Here is an 18410-nt window from a genome sequence, read left to right on the forward strand (position 1 = left end):
AAAAAATTTGATAATTTATCTTTTTATTGAATTATAAGAGTTCTTTCTATATTCTAGATATTAATAGTCCCCCAGATATTAATATATTAAGTCCCCCAGAAGACGTATGATTTGCAAATATTTATCCTATTCTTGGAGATGTCTTTTCACTTTCTTGAGAGTGTCCTTTGAAGTACAAAGGTTTTACTTTAAGTTCAATTTATCTATTTTTCCTTTTGTCTCTCATGATTTAAGAATCCATTGCCAAATCCAAGGTCATGAAGATGCATTCATCTGTTTTCTTCTAAGAGTTTTATAGTTTTAGCTCTTAGACTTAGGTCTCTGATCCATTTTGAGTTAATTTTGTATGTGATGTGAGATAAGAGTCCAACTTCACTCTTCTGCCTGTGGCTACCAGCTGTCCCAACAGCACTTGCTGAGAAGACTCCTCTCCTCCATTTCATTGTTTGGTTTCCTTCTTGACATCAGTTTACCCCAGATACATGGGTTTATTCCTGGAAACCTGATTGCATTTCTTCATTTATATATCCATCAGTTCACTACTGATTTAATTAGTGTTGTTTTGTAGTAAAGTTTTAAAAGTGAGAAATGTGAATATTCCTACTTCCTTGTTCTTCTTGCTCTCTTGCAATGCCATATGAATTACCATATAAATGTTTCCATTTTTTAAAAATAGGGCATTCAGATTTTTAGTAAGTTAACCAAAGATTGCTTTGGTTCTGTTGATCACTTTGGGGAATATAGTCACCTTAAGAGCCTTAAGTCTTCTAATACATGAACATGGCTTTTCTATGTATTTAGATGCTCAATAACTTTTTCAATGTATACTTTTGCCCTTATTTCATTTTATTCTTAAATGTATTATTTCTTTTAATATGATTGTAAATAGAATTCTGGTCTTGAATTCATTTTCAAATTGTTCCTTGGAAGTATACAGAGAGAGGAGTTATATTTACATAATGATCCTCTATCCTACAATCTTGTTAAATTTATTTATTGGTTGAAATGGATTGCTATTGTGTTTCTTAGGATTGTCTATATACAAGATCATGTCATCTGCAAAAAAAGAGATAGCTTTACTCCTTCCTTTCCTTCCTTCCTTCTTCCTTTTCTGCCTTTCTGTTGCCTGACTGCAGTAGCTACAACCTCTAGTATAATGTAAAAAGAGGTAAGAGCAGGCATTTTGGTCTTGTTCCTCATCTTGGTGGGGGGGGGGAGCACCCAACTGTTAGCCCTTTAGTATGATATTAGTTGTGGGTTTTCCACAGATTTCCTTAATCAGGTTAGAGGTCCCCTTGTATCCCTAGTTTGTAGAGTGTATTAGGCTTTGTCAAATGCTTTTTCTGTGTCAACTGAGATGGTCATGTGGTTGCTGCATTTTCTTCTGTTGATAGGTTGTATTATATTCTTGAATTCTTGACTATAAAACTACCCTTGTATTGCTGAGATAATTCTTACATTGTTAGGGTGCATGATTCTCTTTATATCTTCATGGATTCTAATTCCCAGTATTTTATGGAGGATTTTTACATCTATTTCCATAGAGATACTGATCTATAGTTTTTCTTTGTTTTCCAACGTCTTCAGTTCTGGTATTAAGATAATACTAATCTCACAGAATGAGTTGTTAAGTATTCCTTCCACTTCTATTTTTTTAGAAGAGTTTGTGAAGAATTGGTATTAATTATTATTTTTTTAAATTTTTTTAACAACTTTATTTATTTTATTTTATTTTATTTATTTATTTTGCAGTTTTGGGCCGGGGCTGGGTTTGAACCTGCCACCTCTGGTATATGGGGCTGGCGCCCTACTCACTGAGCCACAGGCACCACCCTTAATTTTTTTTACATATACATGTGTTTATTAGGTTTCCACTTTTTGCCTTCAGAAAATTAAAAAGCTTAAAATTTACCAACAATAACAATGTCTAAGATAATGACTAGAAACAAGAACCTCGTAAAGAACAAACGAAGATAAATACATTAAGAAGAGAAATCAGATGATTGCTGCATTGAAATATTAAGCAATACTAATAATAATGCAAAAAAAGTAACATTCACATTGTCAAATAAGAGTATATCTATTATAGAATGCTTTGACTCTGAGGTTCAACATGGAGTCATCGGTTAACTTCTTATTATTTTTTTTTCCAAAGCCTCAAAAAATAGACAACTAATATTTATAAATAAAAGTAAAAGATAATGTCAAAAAACAGATCATGCCAAATCTTATAGACAACAGAAAAAGAAGAAATACTTCAAAATCATTCTATTTAATATGGATACACCTGATATTAAAATTGGAGAAAATACATTATAATAAAGGGAATTTACAAACAAATTTCACTTGTAAATGAGGATACAATATCCTAAACAAGATATTAACAAATTGAATTAAAAATTAATGTTTAAGGAATGTACTTTGGTCAAAATTAAATCCAATTTATGTGAGAATTAGTCACTATTTTCTTTTCTTTTTTTTTCTTCTTCTCCTTTCCCTCCGGGTAATTATTTTTTTATTAATATTTGGCAGCATTCATCAGTGAAGCTGTCTAACTCTGGGTTCAGATTAACTTTGTGAGTGTTTTATTTTAAATTCTAAATTCAATCTCTTTACTCATTATAGGTTTATTCAGATTGTCTATTTCTTTTTATGTCATTTTCAGGTAGTTTACATCTTTTTATTTAATAGATTCTTGCTTCTCTGGTTGTTATGCTAATGTTCATCAATGTACAAAAGCTAGGATTTTAAACTAGTTGGAATTCTAATATTATTTCTATTTTTTTTTTATTTTCCTGAGTAAAACAAAAGTAAAAAATCATTAACTTGAAGCCATACTGTTAGACAATAAACTTAACATCTCGTGAAAGTTGAGCTGAACTAAAGTATGGTCTTCTTATCTATAGTTCTAACTCTAGAAATCGTAAGCCAATATGTATTTACTGGTAAAAACATTTCTCTACTATCAGTTTCCTCATTTGTGTAAGAGAAAAATTTCAGTAAGTGATCTCTGAGGTACTTTCTTCCCTAAAATATGTATTATTTTGTGAAATGTGAGATAAATTATAGGTAAGGAATTATAATGTAAAAGCCACAGTCATGATAAGCAGTTTGGAAAAAAACAAATTCCAGACAAATATAAAGCAGTGGCAACTTTTAGTAAAAGTTAAGCAATGAGGTTCTTGCTCTTATGCTATGTAATAACTGATTTCAAATGATTTTTTGTTTAAAATAAAGTTGCTTCAAATTAAAATTAAAAGTCCACTGTTTTTTCTTTATTAAAAAATATGTTATGCAAATTATGAGTTTTCCTACAAGGACAATTATATATTAGTCCTCTGAATGAATTAGATATGTATGTGTTAAGAGGAGTAATTCTTAAAAATAAATAAATAAAAATGAAGCAAGTTGTGTTAGGTATAAGTATTGTTAAATTAAATTTATACAAAAGACACACACAAGTACTATAAAAACAAGGATTATAATTAGACACACTTTAGAATTGTAGTTATATATGGAAAAAAAACAGAGTGTAACAGAATGATCAGGGTATACAATGGGATTAACTATATCTATAATTTCTGTTCTCTTTAAAAACATTAAGCAAAATGACAATATTTTAACATTTAATAAATCTGAAGACTGTGACCATTAAGTCTTCTGCATATTGGAGCTATTTCATAATACAAAAAGAAAGAAAAAAATTATGTGAACTTTTTATGAAAAATAAGTATATAAATGTAGGAATAAAACATCTAATCATCAAGAAATGAAAATTTATTCTTCACTTCATTGCAATAATTTTCATTAAGCATAGTCATAATACTTACCATTTGATGCTGTAAAATCAATAGCCACTGTGAAGTTGATTTGCGTTCTAGAATATAAGTAAACAAGATTTATCAATAATTAAGTAACCTCATTAAAGGAGCTCTTTCTCTATTTGCATCATACTTTCAATGTCACTAAATGTTAATTATGAGCAAATACATTACAATTCACATTATGTAGCCTCAGATAGGCAACTTTACATGGCAATAATTTGACTAAAGTATATTTATAATCATAGAAAGGTCTGATAATTAAGTTCACAAACTTACCACTGTGTGCTTACAACATTAGCACTGTACAAACAACTCAGTAAGGTTTCACAACCACAATATATCAGCATCTCACAGGTGTGTTCCTGTCCACATGTGTCAGTATCATGTGGAGTGGTGTTCATTACTGTTGCTGCATGTTTTTGCATGCCATAGAGAGAATATTGGAACTTAAAACAATGAACAAACATTTGTAAATGTGTTAAACTTGGTAACAGTGAAATAAATTCAGGGATATGTTAGTCTAAGTTTTGGGGCTTAAAGCCATGAAGAAAACAGCAGTGCACAAATGGAATAAACATTTTTCTGAAGGGAGAGATAGCGTCACTGATGAAGAGACATCCAGGCAGCCAGTAACACAGTGGACTGACAGAAATATTGCAAAAATATGTCCTGGTAAACCCCACTATAAGTTGAAAACATTCTAAGTTAAAAGTGCACTTAATACACCCCATCTACCTAAAACATGGTTTAGTCTAGTTTCCCTTAAATAAGCTCAGAACATTAACATTAGCCTATACTTGGGCAAAATGATCTGGGAACACAGTCCTCTGACACTGTTTACCCTCGTGATAGTGTGGCTGACTGAGAGCTGCCATTCACGGCCACTGCACAGCCTCTGGAGAGAATATCATACCACTTCCTGCCGTACACGCATTGCAAAAAGTCAAAAAAATCTTAACTGGAACCACAGTAAGTCAGGAACTATCTGTGCATACATTTTAAATTTTCAGTGCATGGTAGTTATCCAAAATTATTTTACTGGGTTTATTTTTGGTTTTGTTTTTTCTCTGATGGAAACTAAAGAGGTGGCTTTCACATAAGAATTTCTACTTTGGGGGGTACACCTATAAGTTTTTCTATATGTTACCTCACTCCTTTCTTACCAATGAAAACATTAAAAACAAAACTAAATTACAATTATACGATGACTGCAATAAATAACCTGGCATCTCATCTAAATCTAATTTAATCATCTAAATTAAAACATAATTTTAAATTAAAAATTAGTGAATCTGTTGAAAACATGAGTACTCTAACTATTTTTCAGCAATAAATTATTTTTTGATTGATGTAAAGCTCCACAGTTTGGAAATGTTGGATAAACAACCATGATCGTGATGGGATTTAAACAAAGCAATCTGGCTACTATAGCATATGGTCCCTTACGATGGTCTTAGTAAAAAGTACAGTACTATCTCCTCTTTTCCTCAAGATTTCAGCTCAAAAAGACCTATACAATTCAGGATTTGAATCATATTTGTATCCCCCCCCCCCAAGGAATGAACAACCTTTTGTGCTTTCATTTTAAAAAAAAAAAAAAAACTAGTGTAGATCTCTTTTGTAGGTACATGATAATCTTTTTCTCAGAGCAGAAATCAGGTTTATAGGTTAAGAATATAGGCTAATTTGAAGCATAACACTGAACTGCATGAACCAAAATGACTACAGACTCTTAGAAAAGGAGTGTAATGAGACATTTGGGAGAACATTTTTCAGATAATAAACCCCTTTGAAAGACTGAAAAGAACAGTCACCATCAGCACATTGCTTTGTCATTCTGTGCTGGGAAGAGCAGAGACTGTAACACACTGTAGTATGGTATATTAGGAAGGGCATGTTTTTAAATCTCAAATAACTGGGTCCCAGCAGCCCAGCTGGTGACCATAGCCAAGTTTCAAAACTCTTCAAGCACAGATGCCTGGCACATAGTAAGAAAACAAGAACTGAAAGAAAACTATGTATATTACATATATTTTATACACACAATATACGTACATCTTATATAATTAAATATGTGTGTGTTATGTATGGATATATATAAAGTGTGTGGTTACACAGCTTATATTAACTCACCTCACAGTAATTTTAAAAAGAAGATACTATTACCCTCCTTTTATAGACAAGAAAACGTATGCTTGCCAAACTTAAAAGACTTTTCACCCTAGTAATAGATACCAGCATTGGAATTTGAATTCGCATCCAAGTTCAAAGACCATATTCATAACCTCTATATTACTCTGCTTCTCCAGTTAAAGACTGCAAACTCCCTGGCTGTCACAGGAACACAATAAAGAACAGGAATTATTACGCTACCAACCTAGAAAGGAAATTGGAACAGATATTCTTAATGCTAAAGATGTTGGGACATAAATCTTATGCTTGGGCAAGTTTTTCCTTCTACCAAATGGGTTATCAAATTCATAAAACACAAAATCATCTGTATATATGACTTTTATGGGATTTTCTTTCAACGATACCTCATAAGGAGTGGAAAAAAAAAACTTTGAGCTTTAAGAACATATGTGTTAGTATATTCTAAAGATCACATTCAGCAGTTTGGTCTGTGGTTCAGTCTTCCCTAGGTTATAGATGGGTAGATGCCCTGTCTTGATTCAATTGTCTATAATAACAGTGTTTACACAACACCTACTAGAACTTCACCATGTCTACTAGATGAATGGATGAATGCGTTCATTTTATATATGTTTCTAACTTGTTTTCCAGGGTAGCTCCACATGTGTGTGGCATCTTAGAAACATGAGCTTCAGAGGAAAGACTTTAATACTCCTAAGTCCAAAGGTCCTCTTGAAGCCAAAGTTTGTCTATCACAGCTACAAAGAAAAGTTATGGCTCATAACTAAAAAACTGCACTATACCCCAAGAGTAAAAAAAGAGAGAGCAGATACCAAAACTCCACACAGCTAAACGCTATTATAAAATCAAGTAGACTGTGAAAAAAAAAAAAAAAAAATTAGTTGTAAAAAAGTGAGGGGGAGAGAGAAAAAAAAAAAAGAATGAAAAGGGAAGGGAGTCGAGGCAGGCCAGTGGGACTGAAGAGCACTGTTGAAAGCTAGGACACTCCAAGGCTAAAACACCAGGCCTATGCATTCATTCAGCCGTGTCTGATAAATAAGGCCAGTTTGTGATCACAGTGCCACAGACACACAGGATGTAAAGCAGAATCCTTGATGCATATTGGATGGCTGACTGATTACAAGACTTGATTAATTCTTCGTCCCCTGCATGTTAGAAAGAATCTTTCTCCTTCATTGCTTTGAATCAGCAGCAGTATTCAGATCAGAAGGAAAATATTATGGCTTACTACATAAAGCATCTCATCATAGTGAGGGTCCCTTAGGCTACTAGCATACTATTGAGATTTTTCTATTTATAAAGCTACAGTTTAATAGTTATTTACTGAGCCTCTTCCAATGGCCAAGCACTGTGCTATAGATTGAAGAGAAAGGGGAGCAAACGAACCACTGTCTTTGAACTCACAGAACTTATCATTCCAGCATTCTATTAGTAAAAACAGTGATAAAAAACAGCACAGCATTTTATCATTGAATTCATAATCAAAGCATAACCTGAAAGTCAAGTGCACATTTACTGCGGGTAACAGCTGGTTCATTCCCATGATTCCTAAGAGTTTTCATTATCATACATACTTACAAAACCAGACGTATTTAGAATATATTAACTACTAAAAATGTTAAAGAAAGTGGCTAGTAATACTATAACTTTAGGCTATAAAATGTATTTCTTGAAGACTTTGATAAATGATTTGTACCTTACAAGTTAAACAAATGACATCTGCATCAATAACCCTGCCACCCTATTTCATTCTCTAATAGTGCCTGAAGCCTGATGTTCAGAGAAAAAGCAATCAATTGTATGTCAGAGAAAACAATCTGAAGTTCCTTGAGTTGACTCCTGACAGAATATTCATAAAATAATCACACAGAAATCCTGGAAGTATTTTACTCAGGAAGTGTTGCGTTAGCTGTCATTTTATTTTTTTGAAAAAGACAAGAGAGAGTAAGATTTCATGAAACCCAGAAAGAAGTACTACTACATTTTAGAACATAAAAATGTGATGCCTGCCAAATCGCATGAGTTAGTACTAACAACTTACGAGACTTTCCAAGGCATACGCATTTGGATAATGTCCTTATTTAATTCTGCCACCTTTCCAAAAGCTGGGGATGACAGAGAAATCAGAAGTCAAGATAGGAAGAATTTACGAGTGCAGCAAAGATTTACCGAAAACAAGTATATATGCACACGTCAAAGAAAACTACGTACAGACACACACACACACACACACACACACACACGGCAATACCGTCTTAGCTGCTCTACAGCTATTGTTATGAGTTAATTATCAAGAACTAACAACTATGTTTGGGGTGTACAGAAATATCATTTTCCTTTCTTCCTAATGTTAGATCCAGTTCAGTTGTGCAAACTGAAAATTATGAATCCGAAGGAGGGACTCCTCCTACTCCTTGTTGAATTAATCTTGACAAACACAAATTCAGGTTCACTAGCAATCAAAATCTAGAACACATAGGGGCAGTTGGGACCGGTTCAGCTATGACAGTCCTCTTATTCTTGCCAAAGTGGTGCCAGGACTACGCTTCCGCCTTGATTTACTAATGAACATTTTATTCGTACTTTGGTTCTAGAAACTGCCCTGAATCCCTGGTTCCCTTGCCTTGGGAACTGTCATCCAGCCTACTCCTTTTTGATTCCATCTCATCATGGGCTAAATCTTAAACCCTTTTCGGTCTTACCTTTTCTCTCTTTCTTAAAAGCACCTTAACAACCAGAATGACAAGACAGATAGATGCCTGATTAAAAACTTGGCTGCATCTTCAAAATTCCTGCTTCCCATGTCCATAAACTATCCACTGGAGTAATTGCCCTGGCCAAGTGAGATGTACTCGAACGAGGACAGATTTGGAGATGTACCGAGTGCTAATTCAGATGTAAATACTTTTATCTAGTGATAATGTAATTTCAGGGAAGTGAGTTAACCTTATGCAGCTCATGTGTGATAAGAATAATAAAACCTTGTTTGGATTATTGCTGGCGGGACAAGAAAGGTATTTGTTTTTTAGAAGGCAGTCATTCAATATTTGATTCTTTATTATCACTGCTATTGATGGTGGTTTTACAGGACTAGAGTTTTTCTTCTTTGAATTCTAAACTGTGCAATGTTTATCACATTTCTGGGTCTATCATAGTGTCAGGTAATTTGTTAGAATCTACCCCTCCCATGTCAGATTTCCTTTTCTTCAAACCCACTACTCAGAGTCCAACCCTGCCCAACCCAGCACTGCACCAAAAATGATTTAACCTTTTTGGGTGATATCTGGGTGCTTCCTCTAACAAAATCTCACTCCTGAAGTAATTAAAGATTTGACTTCTGCCTTACTTTCCTTCCTATCTTTTCAATCCCTCTGAATTCCTGAGGGATCAGTAAAATGTCAAATGTAAGTATAAAAGGAAACTGGAGACAAGTGATACGATTCCTCAACTGCTCATACTAATATTCTTGGTCCTTACTGAATCCAGTTTCCATAAATTATCAAAACTTTCTGCTTTCTCCAGACGTTGTAGATAAGTTTCTGTATTTTTAAACATACTCAGAAAGCCCCAAAGTACAGTGTTCATAAGGAATCAGCTTATATTCCTACAGTTCAAGAATTCCTTGTCAAAAAAGATACACAACAGGTTGACTCCTCTGACTTCAACAGCGACACCCGTTCTTCCACCTTAGATGTTGGGGTTGGCATTGCCCTCAAGGACTACTTTGTCAAACTCATTGCCTGGTATGACAATGAATTTGGCTACAGCAACAGGGTGGTGGATCTTATGGCCCACATGGCCTCCAAGGAGTAAGAGCCCCCAGACCACCAGCCCCAGACAGAGCACGAGAGGAAGAGAGAGGCCCTTAGCTGCTGGGGTTCCCCTGCCTACTCAGTCCCCCACCTCACTGAGAATCTCCCCTCAACCAGTTTCCATAGCTGACCCCTTGAATAATGGAGGGGCCTAGTGAGCCCCACCTTACCACGTAACATTAGTAAAGTTCCCTGCATTCAGCCAAGAAAAAGAAAAAGGTCTACAAGATTGAGAACATTTTTTTCTAACCAATAGTTAGAAAATAGTTTATCAGAGACATAATCAACATAAGCAAAAAAAAAAAAAACAACCCAACCTGATGAAGGGTCATGTGGGAAGACTTATGAGAGGAGTCACACCTTGATGCACTTGCATTGCTAATAATAATAATGATTTTGTAAGTTTGAAACCAATATTCAATTATTAATTGTTAGTAGATTAGAAATATTATTAGGACTAGGGAACAGAGTCTGGATAGAGGGAGACAGGGATGGGATTTCAATTTGGATGGATTTTCCTGGGTCTGAGCACAAAGTGTGAGATCCTGTCACTTTAATATTTCTGCAGCCTGGCGTGTTGTATATCCCCCCTCCCACCCCTCACAGCTGCGCTGCAGCAGCTGGCTGGAGGCCTTGAAGCTGCTTTCTGCCAGAGCAAGGCTGTGTGCTCTGAGGGAGTGGTTTTGGGGAGTTAAGAATGTGAATTCTTTAAACTTTGTTCAACTCAGGCTGACTGACTCCAGACCAGATAAGGAGAAGAAAGATCTCTTTTCCTATGTCACCTTGACTGGGCCAGAGGAGTCTATCTGTCTGTAGACAGGCTGTCAGAGTATTAAAACACCACATCTGTGGGGTGTGACTAGGGGTCAGCTGGGATTTGGCCCTTGAATCGGCCTCTGATTGGCTTCCTTATCAAGACTTTGTTTACATTAGGACCATTACACTTTGAAGCAGTACAAAGCAACAAGTAAATCCTTGCAATAAACGTAATCAGCTGTAGAGTTAGTCTAGTTAGTAGGAATGTAAGTGCAGCAAGAACCTTGGTGGGATTGTTTGCCCGGCTCTCATGAGATTTATGACTGTAATGCTGATGCATGAAATACATACAGTGCCAGCCTGAGACTGGGCACAGCATACTGGAAGCGCCATGAAGAAGTGTGTGCCGCCTCTGAGCCCTGCTGCTCTTAAAACTATCTCTTTGTCTGTGTCTCTCATTTCTCTATTAATTCTCTATAACTTTCCTTAATAAGTTTCACTAATACTTTTCCAGTCTCCTCATACCATCAGGCTGCTAGGAAGTAAACCCACTGTGTGTTGAGGCTGGTCCACGACACCCCAACCCCCCCCAAAACAAGCACTACCCATCAGAATCCCATTTAAAATGAAGTAGAAGCTCCTCAGCAATGACGGCTAGTAGAAAGCCGGTGAACTGCTGAATCATAGAGACCGGAGATGGATCCCAGAACCCTAACTAGATAGCTGGTTGTGACTTCTTGCAAAACTACCCACTTTCTGGGCCCAAATTTCCTCATGCGATAAATACGTAACCACCAATGGAAGAAGTCTGAATATTAGGAAAAAACAAACTCTAAAGTACCTGCACACAACAAATAATCTACCTGCTAGAGGACAAATTCCTTGAGCAAACCATCATCTCCTGGCTCATATTACTCCTTTCCTCTGTTGGCTCAGAAGAGACAGTTCTCTCTTTATATTAATACCAATTTAGTTTTCAGTAATCCTTCTCATAGTGTTGGTCAATGGTGTGTCAAGGCTCGGGCAATAAAGCTGCAACAGGTACAAGCACTAGGGAGTTCATTGTACAGAACTTGGAAATAATAATGTGGTTCAACAAGGTGCAGCCCACATTTTAATATCACCACGCACTAGGTGTTGTAGGCAGTGCAGGAGATGAATTCCCCCACACCCTACGCCCACCTGCCCTGGGTAGGCCACTGTTGTTTATCTCTCTTTCTCTTTTTCTCAACCCCTAACCTTTTAATGGCCCACCAGAGTGAAACTCCTTTAGAGATAGCAAGGTGTGTTGTCCACAATAGAATAATTTAACAGAAATAAGATTTCTGTTAATAATACAGAATAATATATTTCAAAGAGAAGTTCTATGGTTAAAGAGGACACTATCAGGCCACCATTAGGAGGAAAAGATTTAAAGTTGTATGTCTAGCGTTAGTAACAGTTTTGCAAAAATGCATTGCTGTTGCATCAGTTAATTCTGTGGAGCTAATGGTGCATTATTTTAACCATGAAACAAAACTAAGAAAACACCTCATACCAAATAGTTCGTTGACGTTTGGGCTACATTAGCACTAATTCTGATGATGAAGAGTTTCCTTCGACTTCGAAATGGATAGCTCTGAAAAAGTTATTTGAAGAATAACATAAACTAGCAATGAAATCACAATCTTCACATACGTCACTGGACATCTCTAGACTTCCCAAGCTTGTATTTTAAATGTAAAAACAATGAGAGTCAAGTGTTCATCACAGTACTTATGAGATTCTTCTTCATATTTATAAAAGTTCCTTTTCTGAATCTTAGTTTCAGAAGAGTTCACTTTAGATATGATAAATGTTCCATACGCATATATTTATGGAAGGCAGGATGACTTTATTTTTATTAGATTTACCCATGTTCTGTGCTGCAGGGTTTAGCTTGCCACTGATTTAATGAATGCAGAGCACTTGGGTGCCAGAACAAGAAGCACTATAAAAAAGAAATCCTAGATATGTATATTCAGCTCTCAAATATGAAGTTGGATTAGGGGAAAAACTCAAGAGTGTTGCATGTTCTGGCAAGATCTGCTCCCCGAGGCAACATTTCCAATGCGATGCCATCCATTTTATATAACTAAGTCAAACATTTTACAGCATCATTGCAACTGCTTCAAGTATTTTTAAGGAAAAAAAAAATCCTACAGGACGTGTTGATCAAGGAATTGACTGATATTAAGGCAGCCTTTAAAGTAAGTAGCATCATAAGCCCACTTTAGCCTTTAAGATTACTTTGTGATAAGTAGGTAGCTCTTTTATTAAAAAAAAAAATTTTGAGGTAAGTTTTAGATTTAGGGGTGAGTTTGGGTCAGAATGAATAGGATTGTCTGGAATGAAAGGAGTGTGCTGGCATTATCTTCAAGCAGGACTGAACTATAAGAAAGTGCCAGTCACTGACTTTGGGAATCTGAATCTATCTTCTTCCCTCCATTTGTCTGATATGTGGAGCAATTACCATCAATAATAATATGATGACCAAATGAGATAAGACATATTAGAACTTTAAACACATTGAGATTTTCAGGAAACAACAGCTAGCATTGAGCATTAACAGCACGCCATTTAATCCTCACAACTACTATAGGAGACAGGAATAGGGGATAGAGTAGAAATAGGTTCTCCCAGCAAGAGGCAGATTCAGGATTTGAACTGTGCAACTATCGCCAGAACCCAAATCCTTGGTCACTACCAGCAGTGCCTCAATTTTCAATCAGCAACCACTTCTTTGCAACTGTGCTGCCTTTTCACTAAATATTTATTCCTAATTGAGATTCTTTCCCGGCACCTGCCCACTTAGGGTCTCCTGATTACCTTCTCTCATGTTCCATTTCTATTAAGATGTATAGAAAACACAAACAGTTTATGTTTCTAATCTTGGTTTCGCCTTTCCTCCAAGTAACTGCCAACCAAGATATAGAGCTCGGCTGAGATAATTTATAAGAGAGCAGCACATGCGCATTTTTTCTGATCCTAGAAAGTTTGGCCCACGTGTTTTGTTTGGTGATTGTGGTGTGAGGTACAGAGAGAAGAAGGGCACGAGATGAAGTCTGAGAGAGACAGACACGGGGATTTGTAATCCAGTTCACCTGTGTTTAAAGTTCTAGGGTGGCAAGTTCATGCTTAACATGGCTGTCTACGTAATCCATATTTATTCAATGGCTATTCTGTGTTTGGCTTTATAAAAATTGTGTCTCTTTCAAGAGACTAATCATGTAAACTTAAATTAAAATGACACCAAGGAAACTAACAACCACTGGAATAATGGGTGAGGTCCTATATAGCTCATCAGGACCGGCTGAATGTGAGTTTGAGCTTCTTCAGAGGAAAAAAATGACAGCCTGTAGACCTCTACATTTCTAATAATACACTCAATTTTCTGATAAATGCACAGACCAGGGTTTCCTGTTGACATGAAATTCTAGTAGCTCAGCAGGGATTCAGAGCGCGATAGAATCTGTGGTGTTTTCCCCCTTCATCTGCCAGTCAAAGAGATGCGGAAAACTTTGTAGATGTCTGTTTCTTACTCATGGGGTTGTGAGTGACGTTTCATAAAAGATCGGATAGCTACAGAGGACTGAAAGACCAACCAAAGAGACATTTGTGACTCTGCTCTCAGACACTGAGGGGTGAGCTGTGAGGAATATGGAAATAGACATAAACCCAATTCAAAAATAATAATTAATGATGATTATACCTAAAGAATTATTGTAGATTTCAGAATTGAATGTGAAATAGGCACAAATGCAATTCAACCTAATAATTAATGACGATTATACCTAAGGAATTATTGTAGATTTCAGAATTGTATGTGATATAAAACGAATCTGGCATTGTTCCTATTCAATATAATTGCAAGAGTCAGTGCCATAGGTTCTGACTCTTCAGAACTTCTTCAGTAGACAACTTTATCAGACTTTTAAAAATTAGTTTAAAATAAGTAAAGAGAAACAAAATGCTACAAGAATAAATACACAGAGTATGTCTAAAAATAATGGCCCCAACATCAATAACCCACAAGGGAAAAGTTTTTCATTATAGAAGGGGTGTCCCACACACAACTCACAGGCTGCGTGCTACCCAGCTGGCTACAAAGGCAGCCCAATGCAAAATTGTAAACTTACATAAACATTAGGAGGGTTTCTTTCTTTTTTTTTCTTTTGTAATTTTTTTGGTCGAATTAGATTGGGCAGTTCTCGAGTGTGAACTTTGTAGATGACACTGTCATGGCACAATGTCATATGAAGTAAACATAGGAATGCTCTCCCTATTTGTACAAATGAGTGGCTTAAGTTTTACTACAATGTGTGGCTCCCAGTGTGTACCTTCCAAACACAGTCGAATTAAGACCATCAGACATTACATGTGCTCATGGTGACTTGGTGAGGCAGCAATTATCAGTCATATTTTAGCCTGCCATTGAAACATGAGGCATTTAATGTTACTTAGAAGTCAAATAAGCATTCTTATTTGATGATTAAGGCACATCCACAACTCAGTGGCCAGACCCGCCACACTTTATAACTGGCCCTTTACTTTGCCTTGTTTTGGCAGCCAACATGTGGAAGGACCCATACTTTACTTTCTATATTCCTGTCATTTAATTTTCATAATAAACATAAATATACTTGCTTATCAGCTATTAATTATTAATCCTAGCTTCTAAATGGTCTCAAAATAAAACTCAAACGAAAAAAATTACACGTGACAGATCATTCAATGAAAAGTAGACAGATAAGTACTTTTTTGGTCAAAGCAAATATTAAGGCACTCTGCTTAATTCTCTGGGCATTTGTGCAAGTTTTCAAAGACTATAATTTGAAAAGGCACTATATGCAAAAACATGCTGCCATATTCAATGCCCATGAAGGATTGTGTTGTAAGGACAAAATAGTAGAACTGAAAAAAGTCTTGTCTTCTCAACAACTAAAAATTTTTTAAATTGTAGCTCAGATGTATCCCATTGTCCAAGCTCATTGTGTGGTAGTATGTTTAATAGTGAAAAAATAAAAAATAAAAACATGGCTCGGAGAGCTGAGCAGTAGCGAGTCTGGCGAGGTTTTTATACACCTGAAAGAAGAGAATGTCAAGACGAAGTAGCCGTTTACAAGCTAAGCAGCAGCCCCAGCCTAACCAGACGGATTCCCTCCAAGAAGCCCAGATAGTCCAGGCCAAGAAGAGGAAAACAGTCCAGGTGATTTAAGGAGAAAGAAAGCCGGGAGGAAGGAAATTCCTTGGTAGGACCTTAGTTTACCAATGTTCTTTTCTGTCTTCCAGGATGTCAAAAAAAGAAAAGAGGAGGTCACCAAGAAACATCAGTATGAAATTAGGGTAATGCAGGATGGGGCTGGGTGGGTTTAGGGGAAACAAATACAAGATAGGACAAATAAGAATAGGATTGAGTGTTACTGTTTAGCTGTAGAAAAAATATCCTCTGCCATTTTTAACGACTCTAGAGGTTAGCAGTAGAGTGCTTATCTTTGGGTGATTTTATATGTGCTTGGATCCTACTACAGCTGCAGAGTAAGTGTGCCTTGAAGCAGCTGGTTCCTTTTTGTAAATCCCTCCCTCTTGGAGCTGCCTGGTGCACCAGAACCCGCCTAATCTGTCGGATATACTGCTCTTTGTTCCCTCTCAGACTACAGTGAAGGGTCCTAATAGCTGCTTCTTGGGCATAAATAGGATATGAGATCACCGACAGCCTGGCACCCAGTTCTTTGCTACCTCTTCTTCCTATGTGTTGTACAGAAAGCACTTTAGAGACAGTGATTCTCCTTGAAATCAATATTATTGGGACAAGGATCCTTTAATTGATTCCACTTGATTCCAATTTTAAGGTTTTACTATAAGTATTCAAAAGTATCAGCAGGCTTACCTAAAAAGAAAAAGAGCTTTTTATTAAAAAAAAAAAAAAAAAGATGTTCCTGCTACTACTGCTACTATTGCTAAATACAAAGAACTGCAGTTTTCTGATCGTGAAAGTGTTAGTACTTTAGACTATAAATGCACTTTATTATTACTCTCCTTCAATACCTAACGTCTTACTAGAATTGCATTTTTTTTGTCTAAAACAATCCTGTTACTCTTTATAAAGATAGATATGAGCTTGTTTATAAAATATGAATGGCAAATTGGCTTTATTGTCTGCTATGTTAAGCTAAAACTACACACTGTTTAGACATACTAGCTTTCATTTATGAAAGAGCCAGGACAAAAGCTAATAACCTTAGCTTGCTTCCCATTGCACAAATACTCATTTTGATTTTTTTTGACAGAATTGTTGGCCACCTGTATTATCTGGGGGGATCAGTCCATGCATTATTATTGAAACACCTCACAAAGAAATAGGAACAAGTGATTTCTCCAGATTTACAAGTTACAGATTTAAAAATCTTTTTATTAATCCTTCACCTCTCCCTGATTTAAGGTAAGAAAAAAATTTAGCAGCTTTTATCAAAGATTAAAATTATACTGATTTAATATATGACACTATTTTGAATTATCTTTTGCTTTCTTACAAAATAGAAAAACATGAAAAAATTGCATTCTTCACTAATATTTAAGCATTTATCATTTTATCTATGACATTATTTTATCTGAGTAGTACTATTTGCAAATGATGTGAGTATTAAAACATTGACTCTATAAAATTATTTTCATTTGCTTGCTGAGTACTACAAGACTTAGCAGGACTAAATTTTTTAATAGAGTTTGACTTATCTATATTGTCAAGCTGGAAGCATTTTAACCTGTATAGCATTTTCAACTAATATATCAACCTTATTTCCTACCAAGATTAATTAGATTTACACTTTTTTCTAGTCATATGATTAAGAGGTACAGCTTATATAAATATGTAGTATAGTAATTTATGTTTGCCTTTAATAAGCACATAAATGGAATCTGACACTCATGAATCCCCCTTCTCCCATTCTCTGTCCCAACTTACCCCACTATAGGTGACTACTATACATAATCTATTTACAGGTGATTGAGACTTGTCTCTACTGTGATCATCTGCTTTAAAATATACTTTTACTATTGCTCTTGAGAAAACATCATTCTCTCTAAACAGTAACTTTTATAAATTATAAACAAGTAGGACTAGAAAGCAACTTTTGAAACCTACCAATTTAGGCTTGGTGCCCGTAACACAGTGGTTACAGTGCCAGCCACGTGCACCAAGGCTGGCAGGTTCGAGCCCAGCCCGGGTCAGCTAACCAACAGTGACAACTGTAGCAAAAAAATAGCCAGGCATTGTGGGGGGCACCTGTGGTCACAGCTTTGATAGGCTGAGGCAAGAGAATCACTTAAGCCCAAGAGTTTGAGGTTGCTGTGACCTGTGACGCCACGGCACTCTACTAAGGGTGACATAATGAAACTCTGTCTCCAAAAAAAATAAAAAAGAAACCTACCAATTTAGATTATCACAATCCCGGTTCTCCCTGTCTGATTTCAGGTCTATGCTTTCTTGTGCAAAAGAAGTGGTTTTAAAAATTAAAGTAGAAAAGTTTTTTCTAATTTAAGAACTTCTTTCAAGTTCTAATTGGAAGATGGATTTCAATGTCTAAAATTGAATTTATTCTTTGTGAGACAGACAGCTTGTGTATTATGTAGATCATACCATTTAAATTATGTCCCCCTCCCCTTCCACAGCTGGGGGTGTTCAAAGGAGGTTTGGCTAAACATGTTAAAAAAGGAAAGCAGATATGTTCATGACAAGCATTTTGAAGTCCTGCATTCTGACCTGGAACCACAGATGAGGTCAATACTTCTAGACTGGCTTTTAGAGGTATGTTCCAGCAATGTAAATGTCCTTTTTCTCTATATG

General features: G+C 35.9%; 1 protein-coding gene across 3 annotated transcripts in view; it reads right to left on the bottom strand.

Annotated features, from left to right (window-relative positions):
• The window catches only part of CPNE8 (copine 8), a 205969-nt gene that overhangs the window by 35839 nt on the left and 151720 nt on the right, over positions 1-18410 (bottom strand). For 2 of the 3 annotated variants that reach the window (XM_003793531.1, XM_023515353.1), the window contains exon 14: positions 3831-3877. In XM_003793531.1, the coding sequence (XP_003793579.1) occupies positions 3831-3877 (47 nt within the window). Of the gene's footprint in view, positions 1-3830; positions 3878-5990; positions 5996-18410 lie in introns of those variants that run through there. The other variant, XM_023515354.1, reaches the window with a different exon arrangement.

This window comes from Otolemur garnettii, unplaced genomic scaffold (assembly GCF_000181295.1).
Source record: "Otolemur garnettii isolate 467f Iridium unplaced genomic scaffold, OtoGar3 scaffold00070, whole genome shotgun sequence".
Taxonomy (NCBI): Eukaryota; Metazoa; Chordata; class Mammalia; order Primates; family Galagidae; genus Otolemur; species Otolemur garnettii.